At 45.2% G+C, this 18754-nt stretch overlaps 2 protein-coding genes across 3 annotated transcripts; both read right to left on the bottom strand.

The window, feature by feature from the left end:
- Window positions 1–241: 241 nt before the first annotated feature.
- nsmce2 (NSE2 (MMS21) homolog, SMC5-SMC6 complex SUMO ligase) lies at window positions 242–3154 on the bottom strand. The gene is made up of 6 exons (XM_056602103.1): window positions 2430–3154; window positions 2227–2339; window positions 1713–1866; window positions 1279–1361; window positions 864–970; window positions 242–608 (listed from the first exon to the last, which is right to left on the bottom strand). Exons 1-6 carry the CDS (start codon window positions 2542–2544, stop codon window positions 503–505), a joined length of 678 nt encoding a protein of 225 aa, XP_056458078.1. The 5' UTR covers window positions 2545–3154; the 3' UTR covers window positions 242–502.
- A 98-nt stretch (window positions 3155–3252) lies between these two features.
- On the bottom strand, window positions 3253–18505 carry washc5 (WASH complex subunit 5). Of its 2 annotated transcripts, none has more exons than XM_056602101.1 (29): window positions 18408–18505; window positions 18007–18216; window positions 17742–17887; window positions 17528–17612; window positions 17221–17321; window positions 16666–16858; window positions 16203–16355; window positions 15985–16098; window positions 15449–15620; window positions 14990–15117; window positions 14126–14255; window positions 13502–13614; window positions 12245–12411; window positions 11014–11089; window positions 10781–10891; window positions 10143–10283; window positions 9734–9814; window positions 9539–9640; window positions 9156–9335; window positions 8723–8847; window positions 8081–8243; window positions 7714–7816; window positions 7522–7601; window positions 7117–7220; window positions 6310–6436; window positions 5911–6007; window positions 5107–5260; window positions 4857–4944; window positions 3253–4003 (listed from the first exon to the last, which is right to left on the bottom strand). In XM_056602101.1, exons 2-29 carry the CDS (start codon window positions 18190–18192, stop codon window positions 3947–3949), a joined length of 3477 nt encoding a protein of 1158 aa, XP_056458076.1. In that variant the 5' UTR covers window positions 18193–18216; window positions 18408–18505; the 3' UTR covers window positions 3253–3946. The 2 variants fall into 2 exon arrangements, with proteins under 2 accessions (XP_056458076.1, XP_056458077.1); XM_056602102.1 differs by having other exon boundaries at window positions 18433–18494.
- Window positions 18506–18754: the final 249 nt, after the last annotated feature.

The following is an 18754-nucleotide window of genomic DNA, read 5'->3' as shown; positions in this document are numbered from 1 at the left end:
CAGCTTAAGCTTCTTTAGCCGTGAATTTCTGGAAAGAGATGTTTATATATACAATGTTGTCAAATCCTGCAACTCCTTCGCATTCTCACATCATATCTCACAAGACTTCAGTTGAGCTACAGGTGGCAAATCACAAGGGGTTTTATGAAACCTTTTAGGCCCAACTGTGAATTTGACAACATAACGATAGGCCACTTTGGTTTGCGTTAAAGGGAGCTGTATAATCCACTGTATAATCCAACACTCAAATCAATTGAATTTCCACTTCCATCGGCTTTTCCAACAGGCTTTTATTCAAAGGAACAAAGAAAATTCAAATTCAAAGACCGCCTCCCTGTGGTTCTCCAAGTGTACTGCACGTTGACATGAAAACTACTAGACGTAGAATCAATACTGCCAACTATATCAAATTAAGACCCAGTTCTGTAAATGAACAGTGTATATTAACAAATCAACAAGTATAAAACATAACTAACTTTTCTTGTCCAACAGACGGGTTCCGCTACACCTGGCTAGCGTTTCTTTTCTGGATCCTCCTCTTGAGAAACAGGTCTGGGACCAGGTCTGCCTGGATCACGTTGATGTTCCCGCAGCCCACCACCGGACAACTGCACGGGGAGGGGGGAGGGGGACGAGGTCAACGGACGCAAACACGCATGTTGTATTGTCGACCAATTACAGGCAACAATGTTATTGGAGGTTTGTACACCACTTTGATTTGGTCGCAAACCTGCCATTTGCTATGTGATATTTAAAGAGGGGTGTGTGTGTGTGTGTGTGTGTGTGTGTGTGTGTGTGTGTGTGTGTGTGTGTGTGTGTGTGTGTGTGTGTGTGTGTGTGTGTGTGTGTGTGTGTGTGTGTACCGGAATTTCTTGTGCTGCTTGTGCCTTGCTTTGATCATGGCCAGAATAGCCCCCTCATCGTAGTGGTGGTTACACACTTTGTTCTTCATGGGATTCTCCATCTCCACCTGCAAAACAGGAAGGTCAAAGCACATGAAAAACAATTAATTGTCTGTCGTTTCTCTCTATATTTCAGGTTCTCCGCTCCTTAAAAATACATACAGTCCTTAGACTAACTGGCAGTCAATAATATATTCTAAATTTCTTATTCGTTGTATATGCATGTATAGGTTTTCTTTTCAGAGAAATTTTCTTTTTTTTAATGTAAAACTAAACCCAACCAAAATACATACAGTATGTTTTTAAACTGGCAAGATAACATGCATTGGAGAATTTGCCTGAGTGATTTCAAGAGATGCTTGAGACTGGAACTCACCTGTGTGAGCGGGCAGGTGAAGTTGACGAATCTCTGTGTCACAGCGATGTCCTCATCCTGGTTCTCTGCCTCCTCTCCATTCTCTGAAGAAGCAACAACGAAAGGATGAACAAATGTACATTACATTACATTAGAAAATACTTTATGATAGCACAACTATTTGAATTGATCCAACTCATCAAAATGAAATAAAACATGAAAACAAGCCATCTTAATATTATTAATTAATAATATAATGTATAATAAATAATATTACGATTCACATACGCTGACTGTTGAGTATCAAACTTAGCTTAGCTTAGCTGGGATCAAACTTAGGTTTCTTCAGTGTTACGAAATAACCATGTTCCTTCCAATAACCCACTGACATGTCTGCGAACTGAACAAACCACATCACAGAGGTAGCATCCCGGCTGCTTCTCGGTGCTTCTCACCTGGCTGGAGAGCGCTGCCAACCCCCTCTTTGAAGGCAATCACCTTCTGATGGTTGTGCAGCTCTGCCTTGGACAGGGAGGCCCTCTTGGCTTCATACTGCTCCTTCACGCGATCCGACAGGCTGAACAAGGCCTCAGGCGGCAGTTGGCTGACCTGAGGAAAACACGGTCAATCTCTCTCTCTAAGAAATACTCTTTTCCACCGAGTTCGCAATGTGTATTAGATTAGAAAATGTAATCAATTTTTTGTTGAGAAATATGACTGAATTTACAATTGTGCGCACAAGTCAAGACTTTACATGGTGTACAATGTCGTAATTAAGCTATAACAGCACTAACCCCTCAGACAGGTGTGTGTGCGGCTCGTCAGACACCTGTCTGAGGATAGCGTTCTAAGGCTAGACAGTTTTCCTCAGACGTGTGTGTGTGTGTGTCATGCGCGTGCCGTCCATATGGGCAGGTGGGGCGGCGAACTCCGCGTGTGTGTGTGTGTGTGTGTGTGTTTCAGACTCACCTCCGAGTTCAGATGCTCAACTATGTTCGAGAAGCAGTTAATCTCTCGTTCCAGCTCGGCACTCTCCAGGATCATGGCCTGGAGCGTCTCCAAGCTGCTGCTGTGCTCCGTCTCTGGAACAACATTAATCGACATGACACCTTAGACATCACCAAACAAAACGGACAACACGTATGGGGATCTTTATCTCTTGCTTTACTCACCGTGGGACTCCACCAGGTCCATGGCCACATATGTCAACATGTCCATATTGGTCCCGACATCCTCCTGGCATGACCTAAGCCCTGATAGAGCCGCTTGGACCGCGCTGAACGACATAAGGTTTTGAGAGACTCCAGCAGTTTGGGGGTTTTACTGACTTCGAACGACAAGGATGCGTCTTACGATGATATGGTCGATATTAGCATAAGCTTTCACGTTAACCACGGAATCCGATTTTGCTGTGTGTTATTAATGTGAATATCTGTGTCATATTCAAAAAATTAAAATATATCGAGAATTGAAAGACTTGACCAACTTTTGATTGAACTCGGAAGCAGTCGTGAATGTAGAACACCCGGGGAAATAGAACGGCATGCACTTCCGGGTTGTACGTTTCACAGTAGAGCTGTGTTCGAAAACGTTCCCTATACACTCGTTCCCTATTCCCTATATAGTGTACATGATATAGTGCACTATATAGGGAATAGGGAACGTGAATTCGGACACTACGCTGAACATTTCTAAACGTCATTTGCGTCAGTAAATCCGCCGGGTATTTGTGTGACGCAGACAGATGCGCCCACATCATGTAAACAAACCGGGCACTCACGAGGAAAGCTGGAGGTTGTATTGATGTTGAATGTTACATTTCCTTGTTCAAGTTTTTTTTAAACTAATTTTGAATGTTACATTTTCTTTGTTAAATCCCAAATAAATTGTTGACATTTCTATACGAAAGCCGGAGACTCATTAAATGTATTCGTTTTCGCCATAGGATTTCGCGGTTATTCAGCTTCTTCTCCTCCGGAAAAACACGACCGCATTGCATTGTGGTATACGGGAGTAACATGTAGGGTACATCGTATGTTTTTATAAGTCCACAGTGCCCTATATAGTGGACCACTGAGAATTCGAACACCCTACAAAATGGCGTGCACCCTATTTAGTGCACTACATCCATGTTAGGGAACGATTTCGAACACAGCTTAGGAGTTATTTGTTGTCCAGATGTTACATTAGTTAGTACTGACATAACATTGGACATAACATTAACGGTACACGACTTATCATTTGTTCAATGGCGGAGGACAATATATATTTTTAATTGTTTGTAACAATATATTGGTTCTGCTAAATGATCATGTTTAACACAGACAATCCCATCGTTTAACACAGACAATCCTATACATCATATAAACATGGACCTAAAGATCTAAACACGTTTGTCAATACGTTTTTAAAATGTATAGCCTACATTAATGGATAACCAATAATCATGTAAATAATATTTTATTAAAATACAATGAATTTCATTAGGCAATGGCACAAAGTGAATTGACAAACGGTTGGCAACAAGACATGATAAGACAGGTTATTCAAAGTAGTACATCAATATACCGTATGGTATTAGTGCATTAATTGTATAAAGATGGAATAAAAAATAAATAAAAATAAATCAATAGAAAGAACATAAATCGTTTGCAATCAGATGTCGTTGAAAAGACGAATCTTGAGGACTTCACAGCACAGTCCTGAACTCATCGAAGATGAAACTGGGGACATGAGCTTCAGCCACCTTATGGGACGGAAAGGAACAAAGAAAATCACTCATTCACACCCCAATAGTCATCAATGTGGGGTTGTTTGTCATCAGTAGTATTATATTGGTCCATCAAGAAGGGTGATTTGGGCAAAGCCTAGGACCGTAATCTATAAAGACCCTCAACTATACTTTACTCTGCCCTTATATAGTGTCAATTAAATTGGTTGAATTAAATCAATCAACCATCACCATCATTATCATCAATTCCAACCTTTAGATTCAAACCCTCTTGATTGTGCAGTGATTGCTAATGTGTGGCTGGCATGACGGCGGACCTACGTTAGCGCAAGCTAATGTGTGGCTAGCATGATGGCGGCCCTACGTTAGCATAAGCTAATGTGTAGCTACCATGATGGCGGCCCTACGTTAGCACAAGCTAATGTGTGGCTAGCATGATGGCGGCCCTACGTTAGCACAAGCTAATGTGTGGCTAGCATGATGGCGGCCCTACCTTAGCACAAGCTAACGTGTGGCTAGCATGATGGCGGCCCTACGTTAGCACAAGCTAAAGTGTGGCTAGCATGATGGCGGCCCTACGTTAGCACAAGCTAATGTTCGGCTAGCATGATGGCGGGCCCTACGTTAGCACAAGCTAACGTGCGGCTAGAATGATGGCGGGCCCTACGTTAGCACAAGCTAACGTGTGGCTCGCATGATGGCGGCCCTACGTTAGCGCGAGCTAATGTGTGGCTAGCATGATGGCGGACCTACGTTAGCGCGAGCTAATGTGTGGCTAGCATGATGGCGGACCTACGTTAGCGCAAGCTAATGTGAGGCTAGCATGATGGCGCAAGCTAATGTGTGGCTAGCATGATGGCAGCCCTACCTTGCGTGGCAGTTTGGTGTACTTCACGTAGTCTTCCAGGAGCATCAGGGCCCCCACCACGTCTGACGGCATGTCAGGGATCTTCTGACTGCAGGGGCAACAAGAGGTGAGACAATGTTATAGAAGTGCATTCCAACATTATACATGTTTGGATTATTTGTTGACTTATAAGATCGTTAACGACCTAGTTAACTAGCGTCATCTGGAGCGCCAAAATATTAAAAATAAACAACAGATTTTGCTTTGTTACCTCGTGCACTGTTCCATGATTGACCGGATGAATTGACCAATGAGAGCCAAGAACTGTTCGGTGTATCTGGAGTGGAACTGCTTCAGCAGCGTGAGCAGGCCGAGAACCAGGGGGGGCCAGTCCACCGGGTCGGCGGGCTTCCTGCAGGTCATGCCTTGAGGGAAGGGAACCAACAACCCACAGGGTCATGCCAATGCTTACCTGACACGTGACACTAAATGCAAACAATGACTTGTTGAGCCTTTTTTATTACGAAGGAATCTGTGATTTACTTTGAATTATTTGTCTGCTGTTGGGTTATGATGGTGTGCAGACAGCATCAGCAAAATGATGTTCCCTGAAATCCTTTGCCATCTCATGTAATTTCAGCACATTGATTTCCTTCAAATTTTGTTCACGCTGACTTATCGAGTCCATTTTTCCTCCGGGGGTAAGTGGCCAACCGGGTGACTGATTAGCGCACACCACACTATTAACTATTGATGGTGTTTCAGACTTATATGAGCTACAAACTACACAAAACCGCGAGCGGGGCTGGGATTCAAACCAAGACTGAGTGTATAAGCTGACTTTGAGATGTATATATTATTACAATTTTTGACATTTTCCTCAAAAGATATACGGTAAATGTGTAGTGGAAACATCCCTCTGTTATATGTAATGTTTTTTTTAAAGTTTTGAGTACAATGTTTTCCATACTTTAAAAATGTCAAATGTGAAAAAATGTCTTCCATCGGAAATTTGAAGAAAGAAATTGAAAATAACGTAGAAATATGTACATAAAAAACTGATGTTGACACTTGCCAATGTTTTTGGTGTACTGTAGTTTTGGCAGCTGGGCGATGACGAACAGGAAGTTGACGATGGGGAAGTAAGGAAGGCGCTTGGTGGTGATATAGATCTGTCACACAGACAACCAGAAAACACTTGTTACACCACTTACTACTGATGTACAAAAAACACAGGCCTCATTACATCGTCAACCATCTCATTGGCTGTAGAAAGTTGTTGGCACACACACACACACACACACACACACACACACACACACACACACACACACACACACACACACACACACACACACACACACACACACACACACACACACACACACACACTTTGCATTGCACATGGAAATCTGCGCCTGTACAGTCGCCCTGTTGCCTGAGCAACCACTGAGACCAGGTTCTCCGTGCGGACCTTGTTGAGTGGGTTGTGAATGCCGGCCGCCTCCAGGTAGGCGGTGATCTCGTACAGCAGGGTGTCCTCCTTGGGGTAGGGCAGCGACGGGTCCTGGTAGTGGGCCTCGATGTCCGCCAGCAAGGACCTGAGAGCAGCCGTCACGACAGGTATTAAGAGAGCGGCCGTTGGTCAGGGTCGGAGAGCGACTCGCAGCGAGTCCTTCACCACCGCGTTTGAATGCCTAATTTGATGTTTTAAGATTAATGGGTCATCTCATCGCTTTCAATTGTATTATCAGCAGCTGCCCCTGGCAGGTTTTGTTCATCCTTTGTGATTAACAAATGGAAATTAATGCAATATTGACAGTTCAGTTAGCAGCAAACAAATGACACTGTCTTTCTGGCCATCTATGTTTGTTTGGAATAGAAGAAGACAACCTGGCCTCTGGATGCATGCGTTATGTACCATGATATCTGGTGTCATGGGAAATTCTTTAGAGCGGCAGTAGCTCAGGAGGTAGAGCGGGTCGGCTGGTAACCGCAAGGTTGCTAGTTCGATCCCCGGCTCCTCCTAGCCGAGCGTCAAGGTGTCCTTGAGCAAGGCGCCTAAACCTAACTGCTCCCGACGAGCTGGCTGTCGCCTTGCATGGTTGACTCCGCCATCGGTGTGTGAATATGTGCATGAATGGGTGATAGTGAGGCAATATTGTGGTTACAGGAAAAGCCCTATATAAATTCAGTCCATTTACCATTCTTTACAGGTCAGTCACAAAGCCAACAGTAAAAAAAAAAAACCTGACAAACGTGGACAAATCCCAAGGCTTACTTGTTGATGTTGTCCAGGGCAGCGGCCAGGTGCTTGGAATCAAATTTGCAGGAGTAGTTGAGCTCGTGGGCGATCTGTTGTCTGAGGATCTGCATCTGACCGACCTGGGAAGAACATGAACGGGACATGTTTCTCCTATATCCGATGAAGTATCTCAAGAAATCATCCAAAAACCACGGAATACTCGACATTATTGATCAGGACTATTAGTGGAATGAACTTATTAAGATTTGATTGCGTTAAAAAAAAAAAAGTGTTGCTTCAATGGTGATTCTATACTTTCGATGGCTCTGCCTCACTATTGAGGTTGAACCATCAAAAGTATTGAATCACCATTTTCTTGTGGCTATTAAAGGAACAGTAAATGATTGTGAATGAGCTCTAGGATGGGAACTGGTGGAGAACCTTCATGATGGCCTCCAAATACCCTCCCCAGATCTTCTGGGTCTTTGCGGTGGCGTTGGCGTACACTTTGCTGGCGTTCGCTGAAAGCGAGGAAACAAAAAGGTAAAAGGGAAACATTGCATTATTCATCACGTCATCGACAAGACAAGACAACACTGGCGGGCGGTGCTTTTAAAGAGGGCCGTCACATACCCACGATGCCTTGCACCGGGTTGGCAGCTGTCATCATGCCCTTGAAGACTTCCACCACGGCCTTGTCCCGCAGAATACTCCTCTGCAACACGGTCAGGAAGTTCTGAGGGGCGGCACGGCGAGATACAGGATGACAGGGTTGATAGAAACACTCACACATCTTATAGTCCGTCTGACTGCATGTTAATACATACTCGTCAAGAACAAAGACACCTGCCTGGCAACCCACACACCCACACACGTCATGTTAGTCTCTCCCACACAAGCATCACCGAGCACCAGTCAAGGCCGGCGCTTGTCGATGACCCTATCGTCACTGACACCTGATTGGTCGAGGGGAAAAGGTCCCGGTCAGCCGGCCAATCACCTGCAGCTCCTTGACAATCATGAAGCAGAGCAGGCGGTCCAGCCCGTTGAGGCCGAAGGTGCCCAGCGTGTCCTGGATCTCCGAGAACAGCCGGTTGCTGGTCACCTCCTGGTGGCTCTTCAGGTCGTACCAGGTGTTGAGCTGGTCCATGAAGCACGTCGCCCTGGCAACATGAACAGGCAGGGTTACTCACTGTGGTCGGTGTGCGACGCCCCACTCCAATTAACACCTGAAGCTACTATTTACTATTCATACTAGGGGGCGGCAGTAGGTCAGGAGGTAGAGCGGGATGACTTTAACCGGAAGGTTTCTAGGTTGGTCCTGAGCAAGACACTCTACCCCTAACTGCTTCTGACGAGCTGGCTGTCGCCTTGCATGGCTGACACCGCTGTGTGAATGCTAGGCAATTATTATGAAGTGCTTTTAGGGGCCACTGGTTAGAAAATCGATAAATGCAGACCATTTATGCGTTAGGTACCTCTGTAGTGGGTAATTTATTCGGACATTATATACGACTACAACAGACGAATGAATCCCAGGGGGGGGCATACAACGTTGACGTTGCATTGCTAACAACAACCGCCTATCTAGCTATTCAATGACATCCCGTTTCCCCCCCGCCCCCAGTGAGGAAGGACCTACTTTGGGTCGGTGATGCGCAGGACCTCTCTGCAGAGCCGGCCGATGAAGGTGGCCGACTCGTCCACCGAGGGGAACTTGGGGATGGGGATGTGGGTGGACTGGTACACGCTCTGCCAGTCCTGGATCTGCAGGCAGAGACACGGGGGTGCGGGAGGCCTTGAGTGTACGCACCTCTCAACGTAAAGCGGGCTTATCATGTTTTAACTCATTTGTTTTGGTTAATACTTGTATCCATATAAGCACTGTATAAATCAAAAAACAAAACTCGTTCAATCACTCTCTCGCTCGTTTACTCTCTCTCTCTGGTTCACTCTCTCACACACACACACACACACACACACACACACACACACACACACACACACACACACACACACACACACACACACACACACACACACACACACACACACACACACACACACACACACACCTTGGTCCTGAGGAAGCTGTTGCACTCCTGCTCCACGTTGTAGTTGATGATGCGCGACACCTCCTCCTGCCAGATCTTGAGGCCGTAGATGCTGACGTAGTCCTGGATGTACTCAAAGGAGCGGTAGAAGCCGTCCATGGTGGCGGCCATCTCCTTCAGCTTGGGCATCAGCTCGCTGGCCTGGGGCGGAGAGAAGGGCGTCCATGCAGTTATTTCACCTCATTAGAGACCATCTATACCGGGCCACATGCCATGATATGTTGATTGTGGGTCGGACAAAACAAAAGGCTTCAAATTTATACCTTTGAATATTCATAACTGTGTGTGTGTGTGTGTGTGTGTGTGTGTGTGTGTGTGTGTGTGTGTGTGTGTGTGTCCCTAACCTTGGCCTTGGGGTTGAAGATGAGCCCCTTATGGAGGGCGTACGCCACTCTCCTCACCAGCTCCTTCCTGATACCGTCCTCCAACAGCTGCTTGGGGTCCACCTGGTGAGACAACATGGCGTCACTCCGTTAATCGGCTGTTATTACCTTTGAAACGCTTCGAATATTTCATAAATCGTCAGGAGCCAGTGGTACCTTGATGATCCCCACCAGGGTGGTCTTCATCATCAGAATCCCCTCGGTGAAGATGGAGATGGCATGGGTGAGTTTGGCCACCTGTAGACAACACGAAGCACAACAACATATATTAATCTCTTACGCACTTATTGTATGTTGTACGTCCTTCCCCTTGAAAATAGTACTGAATTGTTTCTTTCCCTTTTCAGACAATTCTACTTATGTACGTTGCTTTGGACAAAAGCGTCTCCTTAACATGAAGGGAAATCTTATAATCACTCCCAATACACTATTTTTAAATCGATTCACTCCACGTCGGATTTATTGATGGGAGCAACAAGTAAGTGTAACAACAGCGCCACCTGGTGGCGATAAATACATCAACATGTTCTATTCCTGAGCAGCGGACGACCCATGTCCTGCGGACCTCGTATCGCGGCACCAGCTGGGAATAGTCCTTCAGCTTGTCCTTGTCCAGGCGCGTGGGCACCTCTGTGATGTCGTGGATCTGCAGCTTGATGATCTTGGCCAGCGACGTGAACATGCTGTCTGGGATGATCTGAAGCACCTGGAGTGGAAACGTTAAGAGATGTGTTGGAAAACCTGAGACAGGATGTATACATACTTCCCCACACATGGCTGGAGGAGTTTCATCCTGATGAGAAACATTTGGCAGGTTCTGTGTGAGGAATCTTCAAAAGGAGAGCACAGAGTAAACGATATTTCCCCCCCTGGGGGATATGGGGTTCACTGTTACTCAACATAATTGATATAGTGCTGGTATGAAAAACATAGCTAGCATGGTAGCTTTACAGGCTGTGGGCTTTGAAGCACCTTCACAGCCATATTGGATCTATAACATCCTAGCTATGATTTTACTAAACTTCCCAACCAAACGGTCAAACGGGGGGGGGGGGGGCATTACAATACCTAAAAATATACTCCAGGAGACGTCCCACAGTCCACAATGCTCACTTTCCAGCTGGTTCGACCAATCACCACCAACACATTGCAATAAACCACGTCAGAGTTCACCAGAAACACAGCGTATCCGTTTTGAAGTACCTTTCTAACGTAAGCCACGAGCTCCCCGGAGTAGAACTGAGACACGCTGAGGAGGTCCGGGCTGTTGGCCTGGTTGATCCGGAGCAGCGGCAGGTCCAGGGCGGAGGCCAGCTGCACGCACAGACGTCCACAACATGTTACCGCTCGACCCCTTGGTGTAACTATGCAACGGTACCATTGACCGATCAAGACCTCGCTTTCGGTTTCTTTGTTCAACTTGTGTGTGGCTGTACCTTTAAGAAGGTGGCTCTCAGCTTGGTCACCATGGACGGGTTGACCCTGATACTCTCCTGCATGATGCTGGTGAAGCTGCAGGAGACATAAGGGGTTAACAGCGCACACAACAACAACAACAGCAGCAGCATCCTGTCAACTTAAAAATAAGAGCTCCTTTCAGGGAAACACGGCAGTTTCCTCGTGTCGCCTGAGGGACTTTTGAGGAGACGCCGGTTGAAGTGGATTCAAGAATGTTTGTTTATTTTTATTAAGTATAAAAACTGGCACTGGCTCATCGGAGTGCTGAAAAGGACACGCGGGCCCATTGGTATTCTTGTTTGTTAACAAGATGAATAAAGTGACAGGGCCGGCCAGGCAGACGGTCTGGCTCCTGTCGCTTGGCCGACCATGCGATTGAGCCGTCTGGCGCCATCTGCATGACAACGAGCGATCGTGCGGTCCGTGTTTAATACTAATTCCGGCCAATGGCTTGGCTTCAGAATGTAAAAACTAGAGAAAGTGATGCTGCTGAAGTTGAATTACAGAGAGTTGGATGCGAGTTGGCTGATTGGAACTTCTCACACCTTTTGAAGTTCGTCCTCCAAATAAATATGATGTATTGACGGCGATGAGTGGATTATTTTGTTTTGTGTCCTTGGGGTAGCCTGATATGCATATGGGTTCACGGGTGATTGCTGGCTTATAAAATAAAGATATGCGATACAGTTTTGATTGAAAACAAATACGACAAATGATAAATGGACTTCATTCAAGCAGCACTTTTCTAACCAGCGTCCACTCAAAGCGCTTAACAATACGGCCTAACATTCACCCATTCATGCACACATTCACACGCCGAGCAGTGGCAGGCCTGCAAGGCGACAGCCAGCTCGTCCCGGGTTAGGATTCTTGCTCTCTCCGCTCGGAGGAGCCGGGAATCGAACTAGCAACCTTCCGGTTACCAGTCCTCCCGCTCTACCTCCTGAGCAATACAATTATATGGTCAAAAAGGTTGCATTAAAAGGACCCATATTATCCAGAAACAGACAGAATTGTTACACGGCTACTACTTCCTAACCACTTAGGGTTGGGCCAGTGGCTAAACAAGTCTGGGAACTACTGACTCAATGTATTTCTCGTTATCTGACTTAGCTGATGGTCTAAAAGAGAAGGCAGTCCCTTAATGAACAGAGTGATGGCTTGCTCCAGCCTTCTACCACCGGGACAGGCGGAGGACTCTGTGGTCACCTGTCGATGATCTGCCAGGCGTAGGACAGGTCTCCTACGATCTGCATGGTGATCAGCACCTCCTCCTTGATGTTGATGGTGCGGATCATCTGGTGGAGGAACTTCCTGGTGTCGGCCAGGAACTGGCACACCTGCAGGTTGGACTCCAGCTGGTGGAACTCCTGGACCTGAGACGGGTCAGGGTCAAAGCCGAGAGCGGGAGAGAGTTGTCAGACAGTGATGGATCCAGACAACGTCAGCATTCTAAGCTTCACAATGTGGACCTTTGAAAAATACTGTCTTTAGCCTTTTATCGATTTGAACTGTACAGACTTAACGCTCCTTAAAGTAATGAATTGTAAGAAATCGAATAGTATTACCAGAGGCGTCTCCGGCAATTCTGCACAGGGTCCAGCCCCGCCTTGTAATTCAATATTCAGACCCTCTGAGACACTGTTTCATTCCAAAGATCCCATCTAAAGACATCTTAAAAGCTTTGAGTCAGCGATTAGCTATTATTTACCACTGATTAGCCTGCACTTAATTTTAATTAGCATGCAAAACGCATTAGCTTTCAGATGATTCTCTCAGGATAACCCACAGAGATTAGGCTGCTCCTAATATCATTACAGGGAAGCTCATCCCTCAGTTATCAATGCCATCCCCACTGCATAGGTGAACATCATCCCTACCTTAAACACCAACCTCTGATGGTGTCTCCACGTAAGGGGGAGACAAAATATCGATGCGGCGATTTATCGTCGCCCTTCGTGCAATACGAGAATCGATTCACTGGAGCCAAATATCGATATAATATTTGTCTATTTAAAAAAGAAATATATATGCATATATATAATTTGTTTTAAGATTTGATGTGTCATTTTTGGCCTTTATTCCTGGATAGTTAGACAGGAAATATAGCCCCAAATATCTATATAACTTAAATAATAAAATAAGGCACACCAACCAGATTTCCCTGCTCCCCGATGTGGTGCTCAACACATGAAGGAAGGAAACTTGACCAAAGACGAGTAAATGAGAACTCAGTTTGGACGATGCATAACCTCTTCACAGTCCTTTTGTATTCATCATTAGACATATATCGTGATGCATCGTTATAGGATTGTCTAACAATATATTGATTATTGAAGAATCTGTGTATCGCAATGTTATCGCTTTCGCGGGCCATGTATCGCGTTTGTTATCGTATCGTGATAGGTACCCCGTGATTCCCACCCCTAATTCCCATTGGAGGAGGGGAAGAAGGCGGGGTCTCACCTCCACCAGAGCCTGGATGAGCTGGACCGTCTTCCTGCCCGCGGCTGTCGAGTCCTCGTAGTTCAGGGACTCTATCTGCTTGGAGATCTCCCTGAACCAGGCCTGGAGGTTCTCTGTGAAGGGCGAGGAAGCAGCATTAAGGCCCGGATCAAAGGGAGCGTTTCAGCACCCTGGGGCCGGCTTTCTGCAATCGTTTTCAGATCAATGACAGCAAAGCGTTTTCCCTCGCTGTTTTTTTTCCCCCGCGTCTACCCACTCTATCCACACTGAACGCCTTGAGTTGAAAAAACTTCAACTGTCACGTAATTTGCGTTTTTTTCCATTATCCAATCAGAATTGAGAGGTGGGGCTTCTGAGGGGGTAACGACAACAAATGTAAACAACATTTGGGGAGAAACTAGTGCAAGTCCCCTCGGCCAATTAAAAAGGGTTTAGGATACCAATACAGGGTATCAGGAATATTCTAATGATCATAATTAGGACAAATATAACATAATAATCATGCATGATCCAGACGTTAAGGCTAGCCGACGTCCATTTAGGTAACAACACATCTTTATAACGATGACTATTATCAAAACATACTATAAAAAGCCAAAAGAGAAACATGGTACTGTGTCCCACCGTTCTTCTCCACCCGCGTGAGGGGCTTGACCCCAGAGAACACCTCCGCCAGCTCCGTCATCCTCTCAGACCCCTCCTTCTTGTAGCTCTCCCATTTGATCTGCTTCTCCAGCAGCATCTGCTTGAACATCTGGAGGAGATAGGGGAAAGGGGGGGGGGGGGGGGGGCAGATGTTGGGCGCAGGCCCGACAAGCGACGACCATTAGTCAAATGAGAAGCGTAATCAGAATATTGAATTTGGGTTCCCTTTCGTCGCTAATCACGGCTGAGTCGGCGGCGGCGGGCAGGCATATGCTGGTCTGTCAACAGACAGCGGCTCGGGGCCCGTCTCCCAACAGATGGATCCACCGCTGTTCACTGGTTGGGACATCAATCTACTGCGCTGTTTACACACACACTCGTTACAACGTGTGGAGGGACCGGTTGGTACGGGTCGTAAAAATGGTTGTGCTTCGGTTTAACACGCACCTCTATGCGTTGGGAGTTTTTGCTAATGGCTAATGAATGTTCAATGTGGTTTATTTTATTTGCTACTAATCAATTAAATTGATTCTAGTCGTGACACGGTATAAATAAATCCTATACTCTTTCTGTTTATAATTTTGTATTCAATCTTTTTTTTTTTTTATATTACAATAACGTTGTTGAGCTGTTCCATATAATACTTTTGAAAACTCAATAAAATCCAAGTAAAAAATAAACTAAGTTTTACTCCTTTATACATTCTGTGTGCAGTTATCTGCTATCAAAAACAAGATGAGTAAAGATGAAGTCAAGATTTCAGTAAGAATGAATGACAACACCTGGTTATCAGAACAGCAGTGTGTGGGAAGCTCCAGGGGGGCGAACAGGACAGGGTTTTACCTCTTTGAGGGTGAACTCAAACTGGGCCGTGTCCAGCAGCAGCTGGAAGAGCATGCGGGGCTTGTACTTGGAGTCCGTCATCACCTGGTCCTTGATCTGACGGAGACGCTTGTTGTTCACGTCGTAGGCTAAGGAACAGAACATGTTACAAATAACATGTTGTGTAATTTGTGGTTTCATTTAGAAACAAATATGACTATCTAAATGCTAGCCCGGATTTTAGATCATGAATCATTTAATATAACATAAAATATGAAATAAACAAAAAAGATGTACAATGCAAGCTGGCTTATGTGCTAAAAATGCTAACTGAGCGAATACAAATGTACTTATGTAGAGTAATATTTTTAATACAAAATACAAATATATTTTGATGTATCTAACGTCAATATTTTTGCACAATTATTTTCTTATTTCAATAAATCCCATTGGGACGTGTATTTTTTTGTGTATTCTCACCAGACTCTGCAGTGTGTAGCATCAGCCAGCGGATGGCGACGTTGCAGTCCCTCAGACAGTTGAGCAGCTTGGGGATGTTATCCAGGATGATCTCCTCGCGCAGGAAGCCCTCCTTCAGCAGCTGCTGCACCTTGGGCTTCAGGATCTCCATCCCCTCGGCGTAGCGACACGCCTGAGACGGAACAGATCAGATGTCGGAGTGATTTTTAAGTTGCGTGACATATTTACAAATCACACAGATGTTGCAGTGATTCTTTTTCTGGTTGCCTCGGTTACATGAAAGGTTAACAGATCAAACTGTATATTCATTTGGAGACAAAAATTTGAGAATAATAAGATTTGATGTTTTGCATTGTCATTTGACGTTGAGGATTTTAATACAAAAAGGACACACTAAAACCGTTTGTTATCCGTTAAAAATACTATCACTAAGAACAATGTGATTTTGTCAAAGTCAGGTGCTCAGAAAGTATTTCCTGCTTTTCAAAGAGATAACTGCTCTCTCTACAGCTATCCATAGAAAACCTTCACAGTACCTGCTCCTTGATGTTAGCCGTGTCCAGGGTGTAGTTCAGGGCTGTTTTGGCAGCCTTGTATGGCTCCCAGGCCTCGACCAGATTCACTGTGATCCCCATGTAGATACTGATCACCTGGATATGGTGCATGACACAACACAGACACAAGTTTAAAGATCCTGTTTCCCCCCCCAAAAACAGGACAAAAAGGCGGAGGAGCCTTTTCCAGGTTCACTCACCCAGTTGTCAGGGAAGTACTTGTCCACAATCTCCCTCATCTTGGCCTGCTGGGTTTGCAGGATGCTGGGGGTGAAGTAGAGGCACACGTACAGCATGGAGGCCTGGTTGGCCAACGCTGTGCTGCGGTGCTCTGGCAAGGGGTAGGCTGACACCTGACCACACACGTACACACACACGTTAAATGATATTGTCTTGTTTTTAATCAGTTTAAGATTATTTGGATCACAAATGTTTGAGAGACCAAATCAATTGAGTTTCAACAGATTTTGCGCTATATCATAATTTTTGTATCATGAGGTAGATTGAAGATATCTTTTTAATAAGAGATTAAAATTAGGAAATTGGATGATCGGACATAAAGCACTCAAAACAAGAAAGTACTTTGACACATAAAAAGCTGTCTGGTGAGTCATCGCGGTACATTCCGGCCCCGTTCCGCCCGGTGTGTTGGCCGATTCTGACCTGGTTGTAGATGTCGTCGGAGCGCAGTCGGCCGATGACCATGCTGACGAAGGTCTGGCTGACGGGCACCCTCTGGAAGTAGCTCTCGGGGTAGCCGGGGGGCCGCTTGGCCCCCGGCTGGCTGGAGTAGCCCGTGCTCCGCAGCAGCTTGCAGATGTCGTCCAGGTTAGAGTCCGCCGACGAGCGCGCCGCACTGACGCAGGAGAGAGGAGAGAGTGAGGGAAAACGGAATATAATATAACCCGTTTACATCATTAAAAAAAAATCCCGCTTGATAAGAAATATTAAATGTAAATTTTAAGGTTTTTTTATGTATTCATTTATATATAAATACACAAAAAATTAGAGATATTCTGAATAGCAATAAGATGATTATTGACCCCTCCGATATATGTTTCCTCTTGCATACCGAAGCTGAGCTGTGACCACCTCCCTTCACCCACACACACACACACACACACACACACACACACACACACACACACACACACACACACACACACACACACACACACACACACACACACACACACACACACACACACACACACACACCTGTATCTGTAGTAGGACACCAGCATCCTCTCCCTGACCTCGCCTTCGATCTTCTGATCGATTACCGTTAGCATCACTCCGTACAGGTACAAGGCCTCGCACTGAGGGAAGCGAAGGTTACGTTATGTCATGACAGTTATTGAACAATATGCATACCTCAATATTACCAATATTCATACTCACTTTAAACTAAAAGCTAAAATTATTAATTATTTAACACACAAAAAAATTACAGAATGTATGCAAGATTATTATAAAGATACAGTACATTTTTAATAAGGTAACGGTATGTGTCCATGCTACTTACTAGTAATTGTTTCCCATCCTCATTGATGATGACCGTCTCCAGGGTCTGCTGAATGTAAACCCCCTCGTGCAGATCATCCAGGTATCTAGACACAAAAAACAATAACAGTTTATTTACTCATCACAAAACTGGAGATGATTGTTTCAGTGTCGTTTGACAATAAACTGGTTGTATTCAGAACTGGTAGCACATCAATTGCTATATCCTGGTTTACCTCTTAAGGTCCATTATATATTTATGGACACTTTCAAACGCCAGATAGAAACGTGTCAGGATCTCAATGTTGTTCTCTCTGAATTCTTCATCAAGGTCTTGAAGTTCTGGTTTGGCTTCAAGTTTCCCCTCATAGTACTCCGGACCCTAGACACAAATCAAATATTATTCAAAAGTCTGAATACAGAGCATTCATCTGTCAAGTCCATGGGCTAGGTTAGACGTGACATAGTCACACAGTGTGTCATGTGTTGGATGCATGGTACCTTGAAGTAGCTGAAGTCACAGATGATGTCTCCATATTTCTGCTGGTCGTTCTTGTCTCTGAGCCTGAAGACTGTGGGGATGAATTCTGAGAGGCGCAGGAGCTCTGCGATGATCGCGTTCCCCCGGGACACTATCCTCAGGACCGCCTGACCACACAGGTTGTTCTCGGCGAGGAAATCTACCATCGCGACGATGTTTGTCACACAGTCCTAAAGAAGAGGAAACACACAAACATGGTTAACACGTGAGTGTGCGCTGTCAATGTGAGCTAAACCCGATTGTCAAGTTAGCAGATTAGCTCTGATGCTACATATTCAACATGCACGACTTTGAACACCCCTGCTATACTTTAACAACTTCAACCCCTTCGAAATGCAGAACAGAAAACACGTTAAATAACCTATAAAGGTTTTACTGCATATCACCGAGTGTCTTCTTAAATTCCTGTTTACTTCCGCATGACCAATCACATGACCTCCTCGGGGGGGCGGGTCATGTGGTTGGTCGGGTTTCGCTCTTTGGCTGAGGGTTGCGTTTGAAACGCCACCAGCAACATGTGACAGGTGAACACATGTAAAGCACTGCAACTCATTAGTGAACCAATTTTAATTGTTTTTTAAAGAAGCTTCTCCATAAAATGTTGCCTGGTTTTATAAGAATCAAAAAAAAAAATGTTTTGCACATCTGATGTCAGACTTGAGAGTCCAACGCTAGATGGCGACAGAGTACCACTGGTATAAGCATTGT

This window comes from Gadus chalcogrammus, chromosome 11 (genome assembly GCF_026213295.1).
Source record: "Gadus chalcogrammus isolate NIFS_2021 chromosome 11, NIFS_Gcha_1.0, whole genome shotgun sequence".
Taxonomy (NCBI): Eukaryota; Metazoa; Chordata; class Actinopteri; order Gadiformes; family Gadidae; genus Gadus; species Gadus chalcogrammus.
Note: the sequence above shows the minus strand (reverse complement) of the source record. Positions and strands in the feature narration are given on the sequence as shown.

What these genes read in the sequence shown, in the direction of transcription:
- washc5 (XM_056602101.1), bottom strand. Translation starts at nt 18,192, where the DNA reads ATGGTAGATTTCCTCGCCGAGAACAACCTGTGTGGTCAGGCGGTCCTG. An exon ending in AGTACTTCCCTGACAACTGG is followed by an intron (nt 16,099 to 16,202) that starts GTGAGTGAACCT and finishes CACCATATCCAG; the next exon opens with GTGATCAGTATCTACATGGG. An exon ending in TCATCCAGGCTCTGGTGGAG is followed by an intron (nt 12,412 to 13,501) that starts GTGAGACCCCGC and finishes GACCCGTCTCAG; the next exon opens with GTCCAGGAGTTCCACCAGCT.
- nsmce2 (XM_056602103.1), bottom strand. Translation starts at nt 2,544, where the DNA reads ATGTCGTTCAGCGCGGTCCAAGCGGCTCTATCAGGGCTTAGGTCATGC. An exon ending in TGGCAGCGCTCTCCAGCCAG is followed by an intron (nt 1,362 to 1,712) that starts GTGAGAAGCACC and finishes TTGCTTCTTCAG; the next exon opens with AGAATGGAGAGGAGGCAGAG. An exon ending in TCACCTGCCCGCTCACACAG is followed by an intron (nt 971 to 1,278) that starts GTGAGTTCCAGT and finishes CCTGTTTTGCAG; the next exon opens with GTGGAGATGGAGAATCCCAT.